Here is a 21,178-nt window from a genome sequence, read left to right as displayed (position 1 = left end):
AATTAAAAATGGGGTTTTCCTGTAAGAGCACATTTAATGCCTGCAGCCAACTGATGGTGAGTAGCAGGCAAACAGTCTACCTGACATGGGGTCCTGGAGATCTCTCCACTGACCAAAACCCAAACCAAACCAAAACAAATGGGTCAACCAGATCCCTCCCCCACAGAAACACTGAAACAAAAGACTGATGATCTGTTTATGTAGTCACATGAAAAATAAACATCTTTATTTTTTGCCTACTTTATTTCATTTTTTCAAATAAAATTTAAATCTGTACAAAGTATACTGTTACAGTATATATTTTGTAAGAACCAATGCCTAAGAGAATCACAATACTTCAGTAAGCAGCACAGCAGACCTTGCTAGCTTCAGCTGTGATATTGAACAAACTCAAGCCGGCTGACGCACAACACGGTTGCTTGGTTTCCACATGGTGAGTTCCCAGCACTGAGATGGGAGAACATGACAGCAAATATGGTTATATTACAGCCCAACACACTGCGCTTCTTCGTATGATAATAACTGCACATATTTAACACAGAATGCTCAAATTTACTTTTTAAATTGCATTTGCTTACTTTTTAGTTGGCAAAATTCAGCATTCTTAAATGGGGTCCCCAAACAGTGCAAATTAATGATATTCTATTGTATATTGGCACAACTCCAATAAGGATTAACTTGTAAACTCAAAGAATATCAAGAACTTAGCCCTAGATTTTAACTAATATATACCTGGTCCGTTTAACCAAAGTCATTTTGGAAAGATAGTAAAGAGCAACTCTATTTCTGAAAGGACATTGTTTTGACCATTCTTTAGAGAAGATAATTTTTAAATTGTCATTAAAATGTTTTACTATAAAAATTTTACAAACTTGATTAGAAATCTCAAGATGATTCACAGCAGACAAATACAAACCGTTTATATTCCAACAACACCAAGGCTTAGACCTTCAAGTGGAGCACAACCGTGTCAGCTGTGTTAACTGAAACTGGACAGTGGACTAAGTTTATAAGTGGTGCTGGGTCTAGCAAGTGTAAATACACAGTATATTTCAATGAAAAGAATTGTCTTCTTTATACTTTATTTGTTTTCCCATAAGGAAACATTTAATGTTTACATTCTTTAATAAAGTTAATCTTACATCAGAATATAACTTAATACTGTCAGCAACAGGGACCACACACAGTAAATAAGAAGCACATTTAAAATAAGTCTGATTTCACATAGATTAACATTTGTTGGTTAATAAAATATTGACAGTATTACAATCTTACAATATTTACAGTAAGAAAAATCTAGAGTAATATATACCTTTCACAGCAGGATTCCTTTTTAAGTTTTTCCAGTTTGGGATTGTGTGTACACAAAAAGCTCAAAATAAAGCAACTCTGCATGTAATCTTAAAGTAATGGCTACAGGGGGACTCCATCACAGCCACTAAAAATAATGGTGACTTCTCACGGAGTCTGTGGCATCTGAGAACCGAGTTAATTTACCAAAGTCTTGCTCAAACCAGTACTAGTTATCCAGATTAAACCAGCTAGTTACCCAGATTAAACCAGCCTTAGTTACCCAGATTAAAGCTGCAGAACTCCGGCCTTCCTCAACTACTGAAAACCCAAAAGACTTTCTCATCATGCTGTAAGAAAAGAGGGGAAATTGGTTTCCGTTCACACCTTATGGTTGGAAGCTTCCAACCAGTGCAAGCTCCCTAACATATGCCAAAAGAGGGCAGGTTTCATTCCCAGGCATCACAAGAGTCCACCCTCCAAGTATAAGGCATCCTGATGCCAAGCTCTCATTCTTCAACTCTTGTGTATCAAGATAAGGCATGAACCTGGCCCATAAAATACCAGTATCTTGGAGACTTGGGATTGGGGCAAAGGAACAGACTTGTGTAGTTTGCACTGAGAGCAACAGGAAAAAATGGAAAGTGATGCACATTTCCAATTAAGAATGACAAGAAGACCCACATCCCTAAACTGGAATTTGGCCAGGGCATCAGAGTTAGCACCCCCTCTCTGAGTACCACAAGCAATTCGGATGTGTGCTCTGGGCCTCCTCTTGGAGAACATCTACAGCAAGTAATGCAGTGTGGGACAATAGTTCAGTGACTCCCAAGAAAGCAGATACAATTCTTGAATCTGGGGCTCTGCTCTGAGGTCAGTCCTCAGGGCTGTTGACCTGTCCCAACTCTGCTTACTTCATGCTATCTGATAGGCACAGAGCACTCAGGGATACGGCTGCTGGCTACTTTGAACTCTAGATCTTACAGGTAATCAACAGGTATCTGGGATTGAATTAGCAAACTGTACCATGGCTCCTTAAACAGACACTGTCAGGTTTGAAATCATGTCATGCATGAATCTTCGCTGTCAGGTCAGAAATCAAAGCGGGAATGTTCCCACATCAGCCAAGGTTATTTTGTCAAAACCTTAGAGGAGTTGGACAGTTTTTCAGTTTGCAAGTGATTGGTTACTTATTTCAGTCAGGCTGGATTGGCAAACCAGACTGAACTATTTAGTTTTGTGTTTTGATTCTTACATTGTGCTAACCCAAAGCTGCTGCATTTGGGCTATATACACTGACAGAAAATTCAAACAAAAGTTTCAGCGAACTTCTGTGGCATTTTCATTTTGGAAGTCAATGCAAGATCGAAAGGTATTTCTACCCAACATAGTCTGTTTAAGTGTTTTATGTTACTTCCTTTTGGTCCTATACAGAATTTTATGACTTCTATATAGGTCTGAATGCTGCCCCGTGTAGATTCCTTCTGTATATCTAAAAATATATACTTTTCAGTAGTTCAATACATGGTTAATCTTCCCACAGAGGAAGATTTTTGTAATCACATGTTGCAAAGTAGAAAAACATCTCCTTTCTATGAAAGGAAATACACTTTTCTATTGTACACTTTTGAATAAGCCCAAAGGCATGCACCAAAAATCATTATTAAACTAAAACATGCACTAAAATGGCGTGGAATTAGACTTAAAGTGCTGCTTCTTGATTTTTAAATTTGAAGACATTTGTCAGTTGTCAAGTCAAAGTCCTCCCCACCCCCACCCCATGGTATCAAGAGAGAAAAGTAAAAAGTATGCATAAATCTTTTAGACAATTCTTTACACGGGGGAAAGATGGATATATCAACTATCCTATATGTAAACTGGACTCCCAGTTCTAAATAAAATCAGCATTTACTGGTAAAAATTGTCAAAGCTAATACACCCAAACAAATGTTACTAGTAAATAATGTTCTACATAGAGAATAATTTACTTTGGTTTTATGCACCTTCTCAAAAATAATACTAGTGTCCCACACTTCACCAAACTGATGTGTCCCAGCAAAGTTGTAAGGCAACTCATTTTTCCCTAGCGCCATCTTTCTTTCCCAACAGACAAAACTAAAATCTTTTGGTGAGGAAGGGGTTAAGATAATGGTTAACCCCTTGGCATCCTGAGCATGGTTTATCAAACTCTACCCTGCTAAACTTGTCAGGCACCTTGACCCCTACCTTGAACCAGGACTGGCTCCCACATCTGGAGATGACCTGACTCCTTATAAATAGCTCTCAGAACTTTACTTCTCTTTCCCTTCTATCTGGATGTTATAAAGTCTAACAAAGCTAGTTGCAATGTCCCATTTCACTAGTAGGGGCCACTATGTGATAATAATTCCAATCTGAAATGTTTTAAGCCAATAGCTCTTTATCAATTATTTTTATTAAAGTTTTCCAAAGTTTGCTCAAAGCAAAAAATTTTCTAACTTGGGTTTCAGAAGGTAAGTGATGACCCTGAGGTTGTAGCAAAATTATCTGTATTATGTGCATTTTTCCCCTGGGGAAAGGGTCCATCACTTTCATCAGATTTTCAAAGGTATTTGTGACACCCCCCACCCAAAGTACTACAGGGACTTAAGAGGGATACCCGTAATTCATTGTGTAATAGGATTGGGAAATGGAGGCAGACAACAAAAATTGCCTGGGGGTGGGGAGGTTACTGATCTTTCCCTTTATTTATATATGGGAAATAAGTGATTCAAAGTAGGAAAAGGAATTAATTAAGCTGGTTAAACTCCATTACAAAAATAAAGACACTTGCTACAATTTTCTCACTTCCATATGTGGTAAATTTAGCCTCCAAGAAAAGGTATAAAGACTGAACTTTTCTTTTCCTAAGGAAATTCACAGATATAATGCTGAATGTCATCCACATTTAAAGAGCTAAGGCCATCAAATGTAGGTAACTCTAATGGTGTGAGCCTTTAACTTTAGTTTTGAGTACAGAATTATCTGGAGTCAAATCCACATCCATTAACTTTCATTTCCAAAATTGGTCCACATTTAGACAAGTACCTGGCACAATTCCTGTACATAAAATCTGGACTATGGTTAAAACTTTCTATTTAAATTAAATCAAGGCTATTGTTCCACAACCATGCTACATCATGGAATCTAGCCACACACATCCATACCATGTTGTAGAAGATATTCTCATTTCAAATGCATCACTGAATTTTCAACAGAACTTGCAAACACTATGAGCCACAGTGACCAGCAGAACATGATGGGAGGAATATGTCACAATCAACACTCCATCCAGAACACATTCAGACCTTCCAAAATAATCTGAAAAGAGGCCTCTGACTTGCTGGTTTTAAGTATGAGGTGTGTAAAAAACTACAGGAAAAGATAGAGAATAAGATCATTAAATAACTTATAAAACAATTCTCGCCAAAAATACATCGCTCTGTCCCATTGAGAAAACTCAATTTGTTTCCTTTCCTTTCCTTTCCTTTTTTCTTTTTGCAATTGTGAATACAGCATCACATATTCACAAGTACACTCTTTGTTCTCTGAGTAGAGCGTATCAAGGAGGCTATAAAACCGCCAATGGTTAAATGAAAGTCCTATATCCTTTGCTATAACCATCCTCAAAAAGCATCAATCTTAAATTTTCAAAAGAAACACTCATTTCATGAAATACCAGCATATGACATAAACCACAGAGAAGTTATATGAACCTTATAGAAAGCTACACAGAAGAGGGAACTGCCACCTATTTATTCACTTCCAGTTTCTTAAGCACTTGCCCAGTAAGACTCAGATATCACTTGCTAATGAAAACATACTAACACTCAAAAGCCAGGCCATACTAGGCTGGAAAATGGATTTCAAAGACACAATTTTATATACAGAAGACATTACTTCCTATCCTAAGCTTTTACTTTAACAGCTTAATAAAGCTCATATTTATAAAGAATTTTATGGGCAAATAAAGATCTATATTAAAATTTTTATCAAAACAAAATTTACTGTTATATAGATAACATTAATAAATATTTTCTTGGCCTTATAAAGCATATGTAATTGCATATGAGTTTAACTTTGGGTGGGATATTGAAAACAATTTTGCAAGAAATTAGAAAAGACTAGAAACAAAAGTGAAAGTGCTAGTCTTTAATTTCCAAAAACTCAAGTGCAAAGATAAATAGTGCAATAATGAAAACTATAAATTTATAGGCCACTTACACAGTCTTTTCTGCTTTTGCACTTTCTACATATTATCAAACCCTAACAACTGTATGCAGCATAGAAATGGGCTATCGTTTATCTCCATTGCCTAGACTTGAGGAAACCTCTCAGACTCATCTCAGTCATTTAAAGCACTGTTCTTCACTTCTTTTAAACAATTCCTAAGGGAGGAGCTCTTTAAGAAGGCTCTGCACAGATTTAAACTATAGTATTTAGCTATAATTTAAATACTGACACACAATGAAATGTGAAATTATACTAAGTGTCAACTCTGCAAAATAAGATACGTAATCACTAATGTTAATGAATTTGACACATGACAAGAAAAACCACCTTCCAAGTACAGGCCAAGACTTCCTTTTGGCTATTTTAAAACAAATTCTTAACAGGAATGTATAGGTATCAGACTAAAATAAAACTTGAAAGTAATATATCAAAATTATTGGGAATAAACCCATTGTAAATTTATAGTCAATGTGAATTTGAGTTATGTAACTTTGAAAACAAAGTATTCACCTTGAATAACTTAAAACACTCTCGGGATTATAGAATAGATTACTAATCACTGCCAACTCACCTTACAAAGAACACAAGAACCTGGGAGATACATTATAATTAACTTCTGTGTACACTAACCACAGGGAATTTTAAAGTAGGAAAACAAACAAAAACATGAGTTAGAGGACATATTATCTAATTCTGGAAATATATTAGCAAGGGCTTCTTAAAATCCACAATGTTTAATGGCTACAAATGTAAAGGAAATAGAAAAGATACTTAAAATTGAAATTCAGTGACTGTATCTGGTTTACTGTTTTCTAAAAAATACATGTTGACTAAAGGTATCTATAAAAGAAGGATCTTTGGGTGTAGATCTTTATGGATTAAAAGGATTATTTTGGAAGCACAAGGCCCTGGGTTCGGTCCCCAGCTCCGAAAAAAAGAACCAAAAAAAAAAAAAAAAAGGATTATTTTGAAGTGCAAACATAAACTATGCAGTGACAAGAGCCCAAGAAAATAGTGGATGATAAATGTCACTGATAGTTTTAAAAGGGTAAATGAAAAAGGGTAAACTGTTAACTTTTCCCCCCAAAATAATAAGTTCCCAACACCAATCTGCCTTGATCAGAAAAGCTGCCATTTCACAATTGTGCTACTTAAATTTGTTCAGAGGCGCAGACATATAAACCTTCAAACCATCATACACTCACACCAAAACTGATTTGTATAATCCATCATCACCATTACTAGCTACAGACCAACAGTTTTCACTTAGCCAACAAGGGACCCACTGACACTTCCTTAGTGAAGTCCAACCTCCTTGCTTAGTCAACACCTCTCATGCAGAGTCCATCTTAATACTTTTTTCTACTGCCAATAAAAATTCCTCCTACTTTATTTCCAATCACTCTCTTCTGTATCTCTCACACCCCCATTCACAAACAGCTTTTTTCTTTCTGCTCTCCAATTTCTGAACCAGTAAGACTCAGTTCTCAGTAGCTTAAACACATACTTCTTACAATCTTCATTTCCCAGCTTCCCTTACAAGTACTCATTTAGATGCTCTTCAAATTGCCAAGTTAAGATCATGGGGGGAAACAGCAGTAAGGGAGGAAGAGAGGCCAAATTACATCAAAATACAAAAATCTTTCTGGATCATCAATTAGCTATGTTCAAAGGAAAGAGTCATTATTTCACTTCTTTCTGAAGGAGGAAAGCTCAGGTGCTATGAACAGGATCATAAAGGAGAATGAAGGAGCCAGGTTGTCGGACATACTTGCCATGGAGGTCAAGAGCTACCAACAACTACCTTCACTGCCAATTGTCAATCTATTTCAGAAGAGTTTGACTTAATGTCAACCAGTGTAAATTATTACCTGATTATTATTACTGTTTGAGCTACTCAGAGTGTCATCTGTCCTGTAACTTTTAACTACCACTTATCCTCCTAGAAGTCTTTTGCATTAATACATCTCAGACCAAAATACATACCAGCAATATTTCCACAATTCCAAAACACAAGTGTGACTTTTCACCTTACAGACCTTCTGAATTACTAAAGTGGATCCTAAACCAAGAAAATTAAAACTCATTAATTTCCCCCATAAAATGCTAAAAAATTAATTACTATGCAAATTAATAATTAAACAAAGTATGTACTCATGGAAGCACAAAAATATGATTCCAAGAACAACAAACTATTTCTGGTCTGTAAAAAGTAGCTTTGTTTTACACAAAGGATCACCACCACATTTCTACATCTATCAATGAGACAATTTACCACAAAAGCTAGACAACAGAAGGGAAGAAAAAGGAGGGAGAGGATAGCAAATGTAATGGAAAGCAGGAGACATAAACACAACATGAAGGCAAAAATAGAATAATATAAATTCCTTACAAGAAAAAACATCAGCAAGAGGCTATTATTCATATCCAACTTTTCTGAAGACGCAAATTGCCTAGACCCTTTAACTTCAAAATTGGTAGTCAGTTTGTAGATGGAGGATGGCAAACTGTTTAGAACCAGCATCTCATATTTCATCTGCTTGCTCTTAACCTTAAAATTCTAATGCTAATTTAGACCATGCTAATGCTAGTTTAGATCATCATTACGTGGCCCATAATAATGAAATTTCTGCTCAAAAAGAGCCAGCCAAAAGGCCTAGGCCTTAAATTTAGGTTTGATTTTAGGATCAAATAGCTTCATAAATCTTTAAATCAGCTTTTCTTAAAAAATGTACTGCAAACTCTGTAGAGCTATGGTAATTAATGCTGCTGGATTAACAGTCACTTTAAGTAGTGGTCACTTTAGTTTTATAGAGTATAATACTATCAATGGCCTAATTTTGGCTTACAATGAAGAAAACAATGTTTCAATATGTTTAATATTTAAAATTTTTGATAAAGTTTAAAATAAACTTATAAAACTAGTAAATTGGCTTAGGCAATTAGAAAGATCTCTCCCTTATTCTATTCTCATGACAAAACATGAACTCTCTCTACATTACTGATATTCAAATTTAGAGATAACAACCATGAATGTTATACTCAGAGTTCTCACCCAGTTTTGAATTTAAAGTGCTGAAGATCCCCTTGTCTTAGTTTTCTTTCACACAATAAACAAAATTTTACCGATATCTAAGAAATAACAAAAAGGGGAAAATTTGATTTTCTATCTCAGTTTTTATGGGGAAGAAAATATTAAAAGTACACTTATGTGTTTAAAAAATGGAGCTATGAAAGCTACCCAAGTAATTTCGGGAAGGCCCATTCTAAAATCATCTGAAAAATGAACAGTGTATAACATTAAAAAAAAAACTAATGGAAATACTGGAGAAGAGAGGGTAAGCCATGTAAAGATAAAAATAATTCTATGCCCATGGTAGGGTCACCATAGTTGGCAGATTAACCCAAAAATGTTAACAGATAAACTGTTTTTAGTTTAAAAAGTTTCAACATTGCCAAAACATAAAAATGCTAAAAGTGCAGAAACAAAACTGAGAAGATTTCTCCAAACATCATGTTCCATAAAGTTTAAAAAAAAAATCAGGAATAAAAAGATGACATTCTTTCCAACACTCTAAATCTTAGTCCACATAAAGATGCTTTGAAGTACTTGGGCCACCAATCCCACCCAAGATTCTTCTCAACAGATTTGTCTTCTCCCCTCCCTTCCACCCAAATTTTGCTCCATTTTCCTGCAGATAAAGGTACCAATTCCTACATTGATAAGAACAAGAAATGAAAACAGTGAGTACAACTGATAGAGATCCATTGACTTTTATTACAAATGTACTTGATCACTTGGCTTCAAAAAATTTAAAATCAATATACCCTAATATCTGTATGCCAGTACAAAGCAAACTGTTTTACAAATTAAATATCTAAAAACTTGACAAAAATATTAAAATTTGATGAAAAGCAATTATAAAAATTCTTAATCTCTCTCTTCAAAAAAGGAGGCAGTCTTTCAGACCTATCATACAATGTTAATAGTATTCAGCATTTTAGAACAGGTAGCTAAATTATATTTTTTATGTCAGCATTAAAAAAACTCTTAAACTAATAGATTTATTTGTATATGCTCCAGTTAAGTTTGTGAATGCCATCTGATTGCAATATAATCAACTCTCTTTAATTCAATTCTAATTTATACCTATTTAATAATTTGCATAGCTTGAAAGGGATAAAGGTTAGTCTATGACTAATTAACATAAACTATTATAGTGCTATTTCTCAAGGCAATTAAGTATTTGCTCCCAAATGAAATTATCTGTCTCCTTTCAGCAGGGGTTAAAATCACTAGCAGCTTTCTCCATTCCCTAAAACAAAACAAAACAAAACAAAACAAAACTGGACTAGTTATCCATCTCTAAATGATAGACTTTTCATTTTGAGTCAAATTTTAACCCCTGCATGGGACTAGAAAGTAAGACTTTCAAGGTCTTTTAAATTTCCCATTGGTTTTGGTTTCTACTTTCCATGGCTTTAAGAAGCTGGAAAACAGTTTGTCTTTCCTGACTACTTTGTCTTTTTTTCCCCTCATTTGGCAAATATTCATCTACCTCCAATGTGTGTCTAGTAGAGGAAAAGCCAATGTGGCTTTCCTATGAACTTCCTTTGTTGTCAAAGGCATGTATGATTTCTACAGTTCTGGTTAGTTAACTTTAGCTCCCTCTGTGGCTGGATGACTGCTGCTTCTAACATCAGCATGATATATAGGAGGCACAAATAAAAGGTAGCATTAAAAAATAAGATTTGGTAATTTAAAGGGGGGAAAAGCCACAAATACCATCACTACTACTACCACCACAACCATCTCTCTCTCTCTCTCTCTCTCTCTCTCTCTCTCTCTCTCTCTCTCTCTCTCTCTCTCTCTCTCTCTCTCTCCAAATCTGGTGGCTGATCTCTGAATCAAATTACTTGACAGTGTCTCTCATTTAAAAAAAAAAATCAATATTTCAATGCATTTCAAGTTTTCTTTTTTTACTTAGGCAAATAACATAGTTTAACCAAGCTCTTGGACCTTAATTGTAAGACAAAGCAGATCAATAAAAATAAGGCATACTTGTCATGAATTAAGTTCTGTTTGCTTGTTTTTGGCACATTTGATCATACTGTTTTCAATGAGTAACACATATGGTCAAATATACCCCCCCCCTTTTCAGCACAAACTGGGGCTACCCACTAGTAAAATAAAAACAAGAAGAGACTCTAACATAATACACTGAAATATAGAACCTTGGTAAAGTACCGAGCACCTGGGAGGGAAATGTAAGGGAAGGATAAAACAGGAGATGGGGAAGGGGAGGTCAGGAGGTCAATGGGAGAGAAAATGAGATGCTTTAAAACAAAAAGAGCATCTTTACAGTCACTCAGTCTTCTCTATGACCACTTTTTAAGTCTTAAAAGATCTGCATGTGGATTTCTTTTTAAACCCACTGACCATAAATCAGACAATGGATTCAAAGTCCTAGTAAGATTGTGTTTAACTGTTAATAGTGTAAAGAGAACTGCACAATACATGTGCTTCTTGATCCGGTAGGATTCCAAGCAGAATCTGAAGTCTACAGGTAAGAAAGGTTTCACTTTAGGTAGCTGACCCTAAAGAAAACCTTACGAAAGAACTTGCATCTCAAAGAAAGGACACTTTGCCTAAGTTTGCTGTGTTTTTGTTGACTTGCACTACTGACTGCTGGCTACTACGAAACACTGATCTAGGAGTACTCCAACAACTCGTAGCACAAGGCTTAACTTTAAGAAGCTATAGTAAACAAGAGACAAAATCAAAGCAATTCTCTTTCCTAATTAGAAACAGCACAGAGAATGCAATCTTTTCCATATCACAGTTAAAGTACAGTGAACAAAACAGCTCAACAAACCTTAAGACAAAAAGTGCAGGTTATTAATGTTTACATGCAGTTGATAAGCATTCCAAATGTCACATTATGCACTGTAAAAGCTCAACTTTACTATATGAAAATAATAAAAAAAAATGCACCTTGGGGGGAGGGGAAAGCAATTTAATAATTTCCAGTGATTTTTTTAAGTAAAGAAACTCCTAACTATTTTACGGTCACCTCATATTTAACATTGTATGAATATGAAAAGCAAACAATGGGAAAATGCACAGTACAATGAAAATAGCTTGCTATTCAACACATACAGTAGATCTCAAAAACAAAGACAACACACTCAACCAGAAAGCTTAAAAATATCAAATCAAAACCTAAAGAGCCAGCAGGAAAAAAAAAATCCTTCAAAAAAGACAACTGTTCTGCCTTCCTAGGCCGATGCTTTCCAATGGGAGAGGTACTGACCCCTTCCCAGTCCTACAGGTGGTTTCTTCTACATACAGCAGGTAGATCTAGATGGCTGGATTTGCCAAGAAACAATTGCATGTCCAGAACTCTCTCTGTCAGACAAGATCCAAGATCCTCTTTTTTTCTTTTTTCTTTTTTTACCAAAATACTTTCTACAGAATTCCAAACCAAAATGTACTGTATTTAAGGCATCTTTTTTATAACATTTTCTCTTCACTCAAAGATGATAGTCATGCAGCAGTTTAATGATAAAAAATATATTAATATTTTACTATACAGCAGCAAGAAGTTAGTTGTCAATTAAAAGCACACAAACATCTTTAAATGAAAACCTGTAAAAGACTATCGTTACAAACAATTTCAGTGGAGGACACCAGCTGGGTAAAGTGCTCTCCTAAGCTTGCATTTTCATACCCTACACTTTGAATATGAGTGATAATAGAACATACTTTTGACAGAAGGCTTGTACACTTGGGAACACAAATACACTTAGCATATAATGTAGCCAGTAATAACTAGCACCACAGCTACATGGAAATCCTTTACATACACCAACTTGGCTTTCACTTTTGAAATGAAACTCAGAATCCATGGCTCAGTAGGATAACTAGAATGGTGTTGCTTTGCTTTTAAACAGGTCTACATAAGTTAATAGCACTGACAAAAATCAAAGGATAGCTTCAGACCTCTTACAAGTTTAGGAGACAGTGCTAGTGACCACAAATAGACTCACTACCTGATATCCAAGTACAGGTTCACTGGAAATTGCTGCACGTTAGTTAGGTTTTTAAAATCTTTCTACACATAATAAAAAATATATATTATGAACAATACAAGTACATCTCATATACACAATAATAACAAAACACCTACTCAGTCAAAGCAAACAGATGCAGAAAAATATTATGGGAAATTTCCTTTTTCTTTCTCTTTTTCTTTTACTATTTGAATAACTTTGGTTCCAACCATAAAAATCACAACTTAGCAAATTTCATTTAAATGCCTTTTTTAATAATTTCTTCATGTTCACAGAAGTTTCACTGACCATTTTATATGTTTAAGGTCCAGATGCAATGCATATTGTATAAAAGAGAGCACTTATTGTTTACCTTGCATGAATTAAACCTACGTACCTTGAACTCTACAAACTTCTGCATAACATTTAGACAAAGCTCAGACACACAGCATGCCTAGCCCTCATATATATACACATCTCTAATCACAGGTATATAGGATGTCAAATATACTATAATAACCTCCATGTAAGGTTTGAAATTTGGTAACAAAATGAGAAAAACTAAAAATATTATTTTACGTGTTCTAAAATATCTCTTTTTTTGTGCTAAAGTCAAATGTTAGCTCAACATGAAAAGGACTTTTTATATAATTCAGCAATATTATAATCTTGACCATTTTGCAAACACTTTTAATAATAATAGCTTAAACGTGTACAAAAGTTCTTGGTTAATTAGGGAAATAAACACTCAGTTCTTTATATTTTTTAATCAAGTAGGAAACACAGTTCATATAATGTTATTACTTTTGTATATTTTTTTTTGTTTTTTGTTTTTAGCAGCTGCTTACTGTTTTATATGGTGGATAAAGTGGACAACATCCAGCGATGGGTGGCAAGTCAAGAAGAGAAACTGTCAGTCGGTGGAGGTTCTGTGGGTGGTGCTCCCTTGGAGTTTGTTTTTTTTTTTTTTTTTAACTTTTTATTTTCTCTCTTTACAGTATATTTTCTCTGTGTGTGGCTGTGTGTGTGTGTGTGTGTGTACACGTATGTGTATGCGTGTGTGTGTGTGTGTGTGTGTGTGTGTGTGTGTGTGTGTGTGTGTGTTTCATTCAGTTTGATCAATCTTCTTCCCCTTCTTCCTCACCCTGCAGTAGCAGGGTGGCAGCGGTGGTCTCCTCTTGCTGCTGCTGTTGCTGCTGGTGGAGCTGCTCACAGGCGGCCCGCTTCTCCCTCTGCTTCTCTTGAATCTTCTTCATCTCCTCGGAGTACTTGCAGAAGGTGTGTCCGAACTTGGCCCACACCTTGTAGGGCACGGTGATGGAGTTGCGGTAGGTGGGCTTCACCTCACTGACTCGCATAAACACGCCGTACTTGTTGGAACCCACATCGAAGAAGAAACGCTTGTTGTCCACAGTCAAGGAGGTGCCCTCGGGCAGCTCGGCCGGCTCCTCCTCCACTCCATAGTCGTCGATGAGCTTGGCCAGAGCGTCACGGAACTCGATGAGCCCCTGTGCGGGCAGCGCAATGGTCTGGCCCTGCGTGGAGCCCAGGCCGGGCCCCCGGTTGACTGTCTGGCGGATGCGCAGGAAGCGGCCGCGCTGGTTCTCCTTGAGATCCATGTAGTACTTGCGGTTTTCGCGCACCAGGAACTCGCTCTTGAGCGCCCGGCGTGGCTCGTCCTGTGCCTGGGCCAGGTCGGGCGGCTGGCTGGGGCCCAGCTGCGCGTAGTGCTCGATGAAGTCGCCCAGGTAGTCGCGGAACTCCACGGCCACAGACATGGAGAGGGTGAGGCGGCTCTTGTTGCCGCCAGCGCCCACCTCAGCGATCTTCAGGAAACGGCCCTTAGCGTTCTGCTTCACGTCCAGGTAGAAACGCTTGTTCTGGATGTCCACCCGCTTGGAGGCCAGCTCCTGCGTCTCGTGCTGCAGCCCCCCCGGGGCCCCGCCGCCGCCGCCACTGCCGCCGCCGCCCCCGCCGCCACCACCGCCCCCGCCGGAGCCTGAGCCCGAGCCCGGGTGCCCTAGGGAGCCGCCCGAGCCCAGCGCCGCACCACCCTGCTCGCTGCCGCTGTCTCGGTCCGCCATGATGCTGCGCTCCGCCGCCGCCTGCCGCTCCGCCCGCCGCCTCAGTCGCCTCAGCCGCCGCTGCTTTCCCTCCCCGGCTCCGCCTGCTGCCGCCGCAACCCCCACAGCCAGTCAGCCACTCTCGCGAGATCTGCGGGAGAGACGAGACAGACGAGACCCGGTAACAGGGCACTGACTCCCCAGTACAGTAGCAGGGCGCCCTACTGTACGCGCCCACCCGCCCGCTGGCACGTGACTGCGCCCCTTCCCCAGGCCAGCGGCCCTGCCTGCCTGCCCGCCAGGAGGCGCCCACCCGCCGGCCCTCGCCCTACACCCCTCTCTGGAGGGGGGAGCGGGAGCGCCGCGTCGCAGTTCTGGTGCCACCGCAGCCTCTGCCGCCACCGCCGTTGCTACCCCTGTTGGCCAGACCCTAAGCAGCCTCGACTTGAGAAGTCGGGGGACTAGGGATGGGGGGGCGGTGGAATATGTCGTAATGAGCACAGATATCAGGCCTGTCTCTGCTTTCCAGTGACCCCAAAGAGAGGATGTGGGGGAGGGGCCTTCACAGCACAGCAGAGTAGGATGCAGAGGGGACACCGAGTCACGGCCTCCCTTTTCCCTGTGGGCCTGACCCACACCCAAACCCAGACAGTGTCACCCACCACCCGGCGGGGCTGTCTCCTACCGCAGAGCCGAAGAGGCAGGCGAGCCAAGAGAGGTGCTGCGGTGGTAAACCCTTAGCTGCAGAGGGGGCTGCTGGGGATGAGGACCAGGCGCCAGCAGCAGTGGCGCGGAGCAGCAGACACCTAGCCCGTCCCTCCCCTCGCTCCCGCCGCTCCCCCTCCCCGCGCACGGCAGCGGCTCTGGCCTCAGATGATCCCGCTCCCCCTCCCCCCAACCGCAGCCCCGCACAGTCGGGCGGGCGCACTCACCAGAGGGGGGAGCTGGGCTGAGGACAGTAGCCGCACCAGGGCCGGGGTGCCCGCAGTGCCTATTCCCGTAGGCTATGCCCTTACTCTCAAACAATAATAAAAAAGAAACCCACGTTCACCCAAAAACCTGCGACCAATCCCCTTTGGGACCACGACTGCCTGGCTGCCCCCCCTTCTGAGATTTGGGAAGGGGGGCACGCCACTTAGAGCTCAGCCCAGCCTGGGTTGTCGGCCAGCTCTGCAGATGAACCAGGCCCCGCTGAGAATTCAGACCCCAGCCCACTCTTCTTTAGAAGGACCCAGAATGGAGGAGAAAACCCAATCAGGCTTTCGGAAATTCATGAACTAAAAATGTCAGGAATTTCCTGGGAAACGCAGTTCCTTACAGGACTCATTAAACCAGGTTCACTTACCCCTTTACTCTTCCAGAAACTCAGCAAGTATCAATGAAAGCCCCCCACCCACGTAAAATATTAAAAGATCTCTTGCATTTTGTGCTGACAGGTTGCTGGTCATTAATTAACCTATCAGTCTTTGGATGGTGATAGCTAAAGGGGATCTTCTGTAGCCATAGAAAGGGGTCCAAGAATAAAGATGGGGATCAGAAACAAAAATTTTCTTCTTAAACTATGATCCACAATCTAGGGCTTATTTTCCAACACCTAGACAGTGAATGCTCAGACCCCCTTCACTGCAGTGTGCAGCCCTGATAGCTATGACAAAGCTAAGGCCTTGCCAATGACCCCAAAATCCACATCACTGTAGAGGATACAGATCATGCCACCTTACCCCTGGCATTTCAACATAGACGGCTGCCTCCATCCTAGAAATGTGCCTATACATCTGTGGGTTTCACTCCTGCTGAACGCCTTTCCTTCTACAATACAGAGTGGTCTTCCCCACTTAGCTGCAGAAATCAATAACTAGATGGTTGCCCAAGGGGGGGGGGGATTAAAGTAAGAATATTCTAGGGACAGATGCAGTTCCAGTCCTGAACCGGCAAAGCCCCTTAATATAGCTTTTCACTTTTAGGGAAAACCTGTGTGCTGGTCTTCATGTCTTCTGCACCTCCGTTTTCTCCTATCCTCTGTCCCCAGCAAGAGCCCATTTTACTTTTCATTAGCCACATTCACTACTTCCCATTACAGAGGAAGAAACAGAGCAAAGAATCCTGGCCACCAGAGAGCAAATCAGAGGAATCCTGTGAACCAACCTGAGAAACATGCACCTGCAAACAGTGGTATCTGAAGGAGCTCAGAGTGAAGAAGCACACTCTGAAACCAAAATCTTTACTTTGGGCCTCCAAATAATTTCTCCTTAATTTAGAAGCAATCTCTAGAACCACATAGGGCCTTTTCAGTGCTGAGTTTTCTGCTCTCTCTACTTTCAAGTCTGTTGGGTTAAGGAACATTTAGAGGACTTCCGCACAACAAAAACCAATTCCTGAAGACAACAGAGGTGCCTACAGGCTCCCTACATGCTCCCTACATGCTCCCTACATGCTCCCTCTGATAGTCAGGACCCTGGATAGACCCCGGTAATTCTAGTAACCTAAATGCCGAGTGACAGGGTATTTGCACAGAATAGAGCAGTATTATGCTTCCACGTGTAAACGGAGAAAAGATTCAGTGAAATCCCGATCTAGAGCGGTGGCTGCTCCTCTGCGAGAGTTTACAATGAACCAAACCCTGCCCCCTAATGAGAGCTCAAGACAACAAGGCCAATGAGATTTCGATGAGGCTACCCGCAGCCAGTCACTCCCTACATTCTTCCAGGTTTGGGGCTCCAAATGGCCTTCCCGGACTAACTTCGCTGTTTAAATTTCTTGCTGTTCCAAACATTTATTTCCAGGGGTTCCAGTTGGAATTTGGGAGCGCCCTGATTTTCTGGGGGAAAATGGGGCTATGACCAGGAATTGACTTCTTCCCCGGAGCAGAGGCAATTGATGATGCTTCTAGATAAAATACAAGTTAAATATCATTTGCACACTTAAAGTGGAAATTTTAAGTGAAAACCAGCAATAACTGAGACTTTATATCTAAAAGTAAACTAGACTGAAGATTCTCCCTCTAATAATTCAACAATAATAAGTAGGTATTTTTACTACTTCACCAAGAACGTCAACTTCAACATAAACCCTTAAATGTGGGATTTGTCTCAGACTAAAAGATAAAAGGTTGCTTTCCTTAGGCTACGGGTAGGACATTAGACTTCAAAGGCAGCCAGAAGAAATGAATAGTAACTTATAGGAAAGTCTTAAAATGCTTAGAACTTTAAGTAGAATTTAAAAGTTTTATCTGCATCCTGGCTTTGAATATCTATAAGGAAAGTGTGGACTTAAAGAGACTATTAGCCATGTGTTAACTACCTAAATAGACTAACTTGATAAATGAAAAGGAAACCCGTTCTAGTGCTTAGCTCTTTGAATCTATTACTTCAATACACACAACTGTAAGACTAATCTTACAATTTCAGACAATGTAAGAAAAACTAAAAAGAAACGAAATATAGTATGAAGCAAAATATCCACACTAATGAAAAAAATCATCGAAAAGAAACATCCCCCTTTCCCTCAAATTTTGCTTACATTTACCTACTAAATATTTCTAGGTCATTTGAGCCTCTTTCTTAACACTATACACTCATATTCTTCTTTAAAGAGAACCAATATTTAAAAAATTAATCACTACATATCAAGAAACTTACCCACATTTTTTGCACACAGACACATTCTAAGATAGACCAAGAAAGAAAATAAAACCTTAATTTTCCTCTGCTTAAACTGATTCTGAAATAATGTAATTCATCTTTTATCTTTAAAGGAGAAAAATGCAACACATAGTTAATAAAATAAACTTGAGGAGAGGCTATTTATTTCTGGATAGTAAACTCTTCATTGAATAGTTCTCAACAGAAGCAACATGTTACAAAGCACCAATTTCATCCCCACCCCACCCCCACAGAGAGAACACTGGAACTTCATTCAAGTACTATTTGGGTAAAAGTAGACAAGCATCTTCAAGACTTAAATCACTAAAAACAACCAATAATTGCAACCAGTTAGGCTGCAAATATTCAATGCAGAGGGATTCCCCATTTCTTCCTGGCTCAGAGAACGCTCTCGAACAAACCTTAACATTAACACCATCATCTCACAGAACGGGCATTTCATGAATCCTTTTAAAGAAACTTTCAATGACCTACCTAGTCTTGATAATTAGCTTTCTTTGACACTGTATTGGTGTTTAAAAATAAAGATATGAACTAAATATTCAAATTCAGAAAAGAGCTATTTAGTGATCTATAATCTTCCCATTTCCCAAATGTTTTCATTTTAAACATTTGCAGAAGAGTTAAATTTATCACACATTCTAAAATCCATGAAAATTTTCAGAGAATCCGACATTTTATGTGCCCGAAAAGGTCCAAACAAAAAACATTTAGATCAAATGCTCTCTCTTCATCTAATACGTAAATGGTTACTAGTACTGTACTCAAAGAGCTGAAATCAGCAGCTTTTTCCACACTCTAGTCAACATCCAATTTTCAAAGCCGCAATTCCCTTAAGTCTTTTGGGCGGGGATGAGGGTCTTAAAGTAAATAAAAATTTTCCTTTTCCCTCTACCAAAGTCTACCCCCCCCCCCAAAAAAAAAGCCAAAACAAATCCAGCCTACTGTAAATCTCCCTTCCAAGGACATGGGACGGAAACATAGACACCGATGCTAAAAGATGCCTTAAAGCTCCTAGCTGACAAATATGTAAGGGGCCCTGATCAGAACGAAACAGAGCCTCCAGGCGTCTCTGAAGAGACAGGAAAAGAAGGTAGAATTTTTTTTCAGGGGAGGGGGATGAAGGCCGACAGCTCCTTGACACCTTGCTGGTCTCTCTCAGGTCTCTACCAAAGTTCAAGCTTAGAGTAGATGTGTTTGTAGGGTCCCTTCTCTTACATCACAGCCCACCTCTAGTCTTAACTGTCGACATCAGAGAAGACCCTCTAGATTCACATCCTTTCCTTTTGACCCCCACCTCCGACAAAAATGGAGTTTGCTACTGAGCAGACAGACCTGGAGCTCCGGCTACCCATCCTTGGGCCTGGCTTCATCTGCGATGTCAGCACAGATTTGTTTGTCTTTTTTTTTTTTTTTTTAAACAACGCACCCTGGATGTAATTTGGGGGAAGGGGCGGCGGAGCAGGAGATAGGATTGGTAGTGGAATCTAAATTATAGATCCCTCCTTCCCCTCCCCACCTTCAAGGATTGCTGAACTGGGAGTGTCGGCCACGTCTGGCGCACTGTCCCAGGCCTCGGGGCCACGGTGGTCTGGGGAAATGGGGGCTCAGAGATGGCTAAAAAACAATCCGCATCATTGATGGTCACCAGTGCCTGCGGAAGGAAATTTTTTTTTTCTTAAATTTTTAGGGGGAAATGTTATGTTCCTTCTCGGAAGTGGGAGGGGGTTCATTCGTACGTCTCCGCCAGGCCCGGGGTGGGGGGGCGTTGCTACACTGCCTGGGTCTGCAATGGCACTATAATTATTCCTGCGCTGAGAGGACAGTTGCAGGGGGCAAGGTGGGCGGCACCTCGAGTGTGTCAGTGACAGCAAGCAAGGTCGCGAGGGGCTTACCCGGGCGGGCGGGCTGGCGGGCGCTGTCCTGCGGCAGGTGAGGGAGGGCGCAGGCTGGAGGGAGGCCGGCGCGCGCGAGGCGGGCGCGAGGAGGAGGGAGGGGGGAGGCGCGCGCACACCTGTTCTGGACGGCGCGCGAGCCGAACGGCGCCTCACTCGGGCTCTGCGGGCTGAGCCGCGAGGAGGGCGGGCTGCGGGCGGGGGCGGGCCGCGAGGGGAGGGGAGGAGGCGGAGGCGGCGGCCGCGCGGTGGGCTCCGGCCTCGTTCGCTCTGGCTTTCGCTCCAGCGGGCAGGCCGGGCTGGCACCCCGCTCCTCCCGCTCACTCACAGCCCCGTCAGCTCTCTCCCCTTCTCCCCTAGCGGGATCCTCTCGCCGCCGCCGTCGCCGCCACGGCGAGTCGTGGCAGCCAGACGTCGGCGCGTAACCCGGCGCTCCGTGCGTGACTCCCGGCGACGTCAGCGCGCGCCCCGCGCTGCCCACCCCTCCGTGGCTCGCGCTCGCGGCTCCGTGGCGGCCGCGGTAGCCGAGCGCGCTCCTCTTTTCTGCCTCGCACGCGTGAACGCGCCCTCGCTGCCGTTGGCGCGTCAACACCGCAGCCCAGGCCCCAGGGAGCGTCTGATGACTGGGCTCCGGTGCTACTCTCTCCCCACCCGGCTCCCGGGGCGCCCCTAGGGGGTTCATCCCTTGCGGACGTCCGCAAGGCCCAGGCTGGGCTCCGGCCCGGGTGGGAGCATGAAGGGCCTGCGCCAGCTCTGCGTTAAGGGCCTCAGCGTCACTGCGGCTGCTGCCACCTCGTCACACGCCCCCTCCCTCCGCCTAGCTCAGAGGCAGCGAGCCTTTCATCTCCCGGGAGGGTCTCACCTTGGCCTTGAGACGCGGGCTAAGAGGGGATGGAGGGGAGGAATTAGCATAAAGCAGAGAGGCTAGATGATCAGGCTTATGCTTCAGGAACCACTGACAGGA

General features: G+C 41.4%; 2 protein-coding genes across 2 annotated transcripts; both read right to left on the bottom strand.

Moving 5' to 3' along the window:
• Positions 1-195: 195 nt before the first annotated feature.
• On the bottom strand, positions 196-1,687 carry Igip (IgA-inducing protein). The gene has a single exon (NM_001400840.1). It carries the CDS (start codon positions 528-530, stop codon positions 369-371), a length of 162 nt encoding a protein of 53 aa, NP_001387769.1. The 5' UTR covers positions 531-1,687; the 3' UTR covers positions 196-368.
• Pura (purine rich element binding protein A) lies at positions 196-20,642 on the bottom strand. The gene is given in 2 exon segments (NM_001400915.2): positions 196-14,808; positions 20,215-20,642. A coding segment is annotated over 1 exon segment (966 nt). The 5' UTR covers positions 14,679-14,808; positions 20,215-20,642; the 3' UTR covers positions 196-13,712.
• Positions 20,643-21,178: the final 536 nt, after the last annotated feature.

The sequence above is a fragment of the Rattus norvegicus genome, chromosome 18 (assembly GCF_021556685.1).
Source record: "Rattus norvegicus strain SHRSP/BbbUtx chromosome 18, alternate assembly SHRSP_T2T, whole genome shotgun sequence".
Lineage (NCBI taxonomy): Eukaryota > Metazoa > Chordata > Mammalia > Rodentia > Muridae > Rattus > Rattus norvegicus.
Note: the sequence above shows the minus strand (reverse complement) of the source record. Positions and strands in the feature narration are given on the sequence as shown.

Coding starts and splice junctions, on each gene's coding strand:
- Igip (NM_001400840.1), bottom strand. CDS start 530: ATGTGCAGTTATTATCATACGAAGAAGCGCAGTGTGTTGGGCTGTAAT.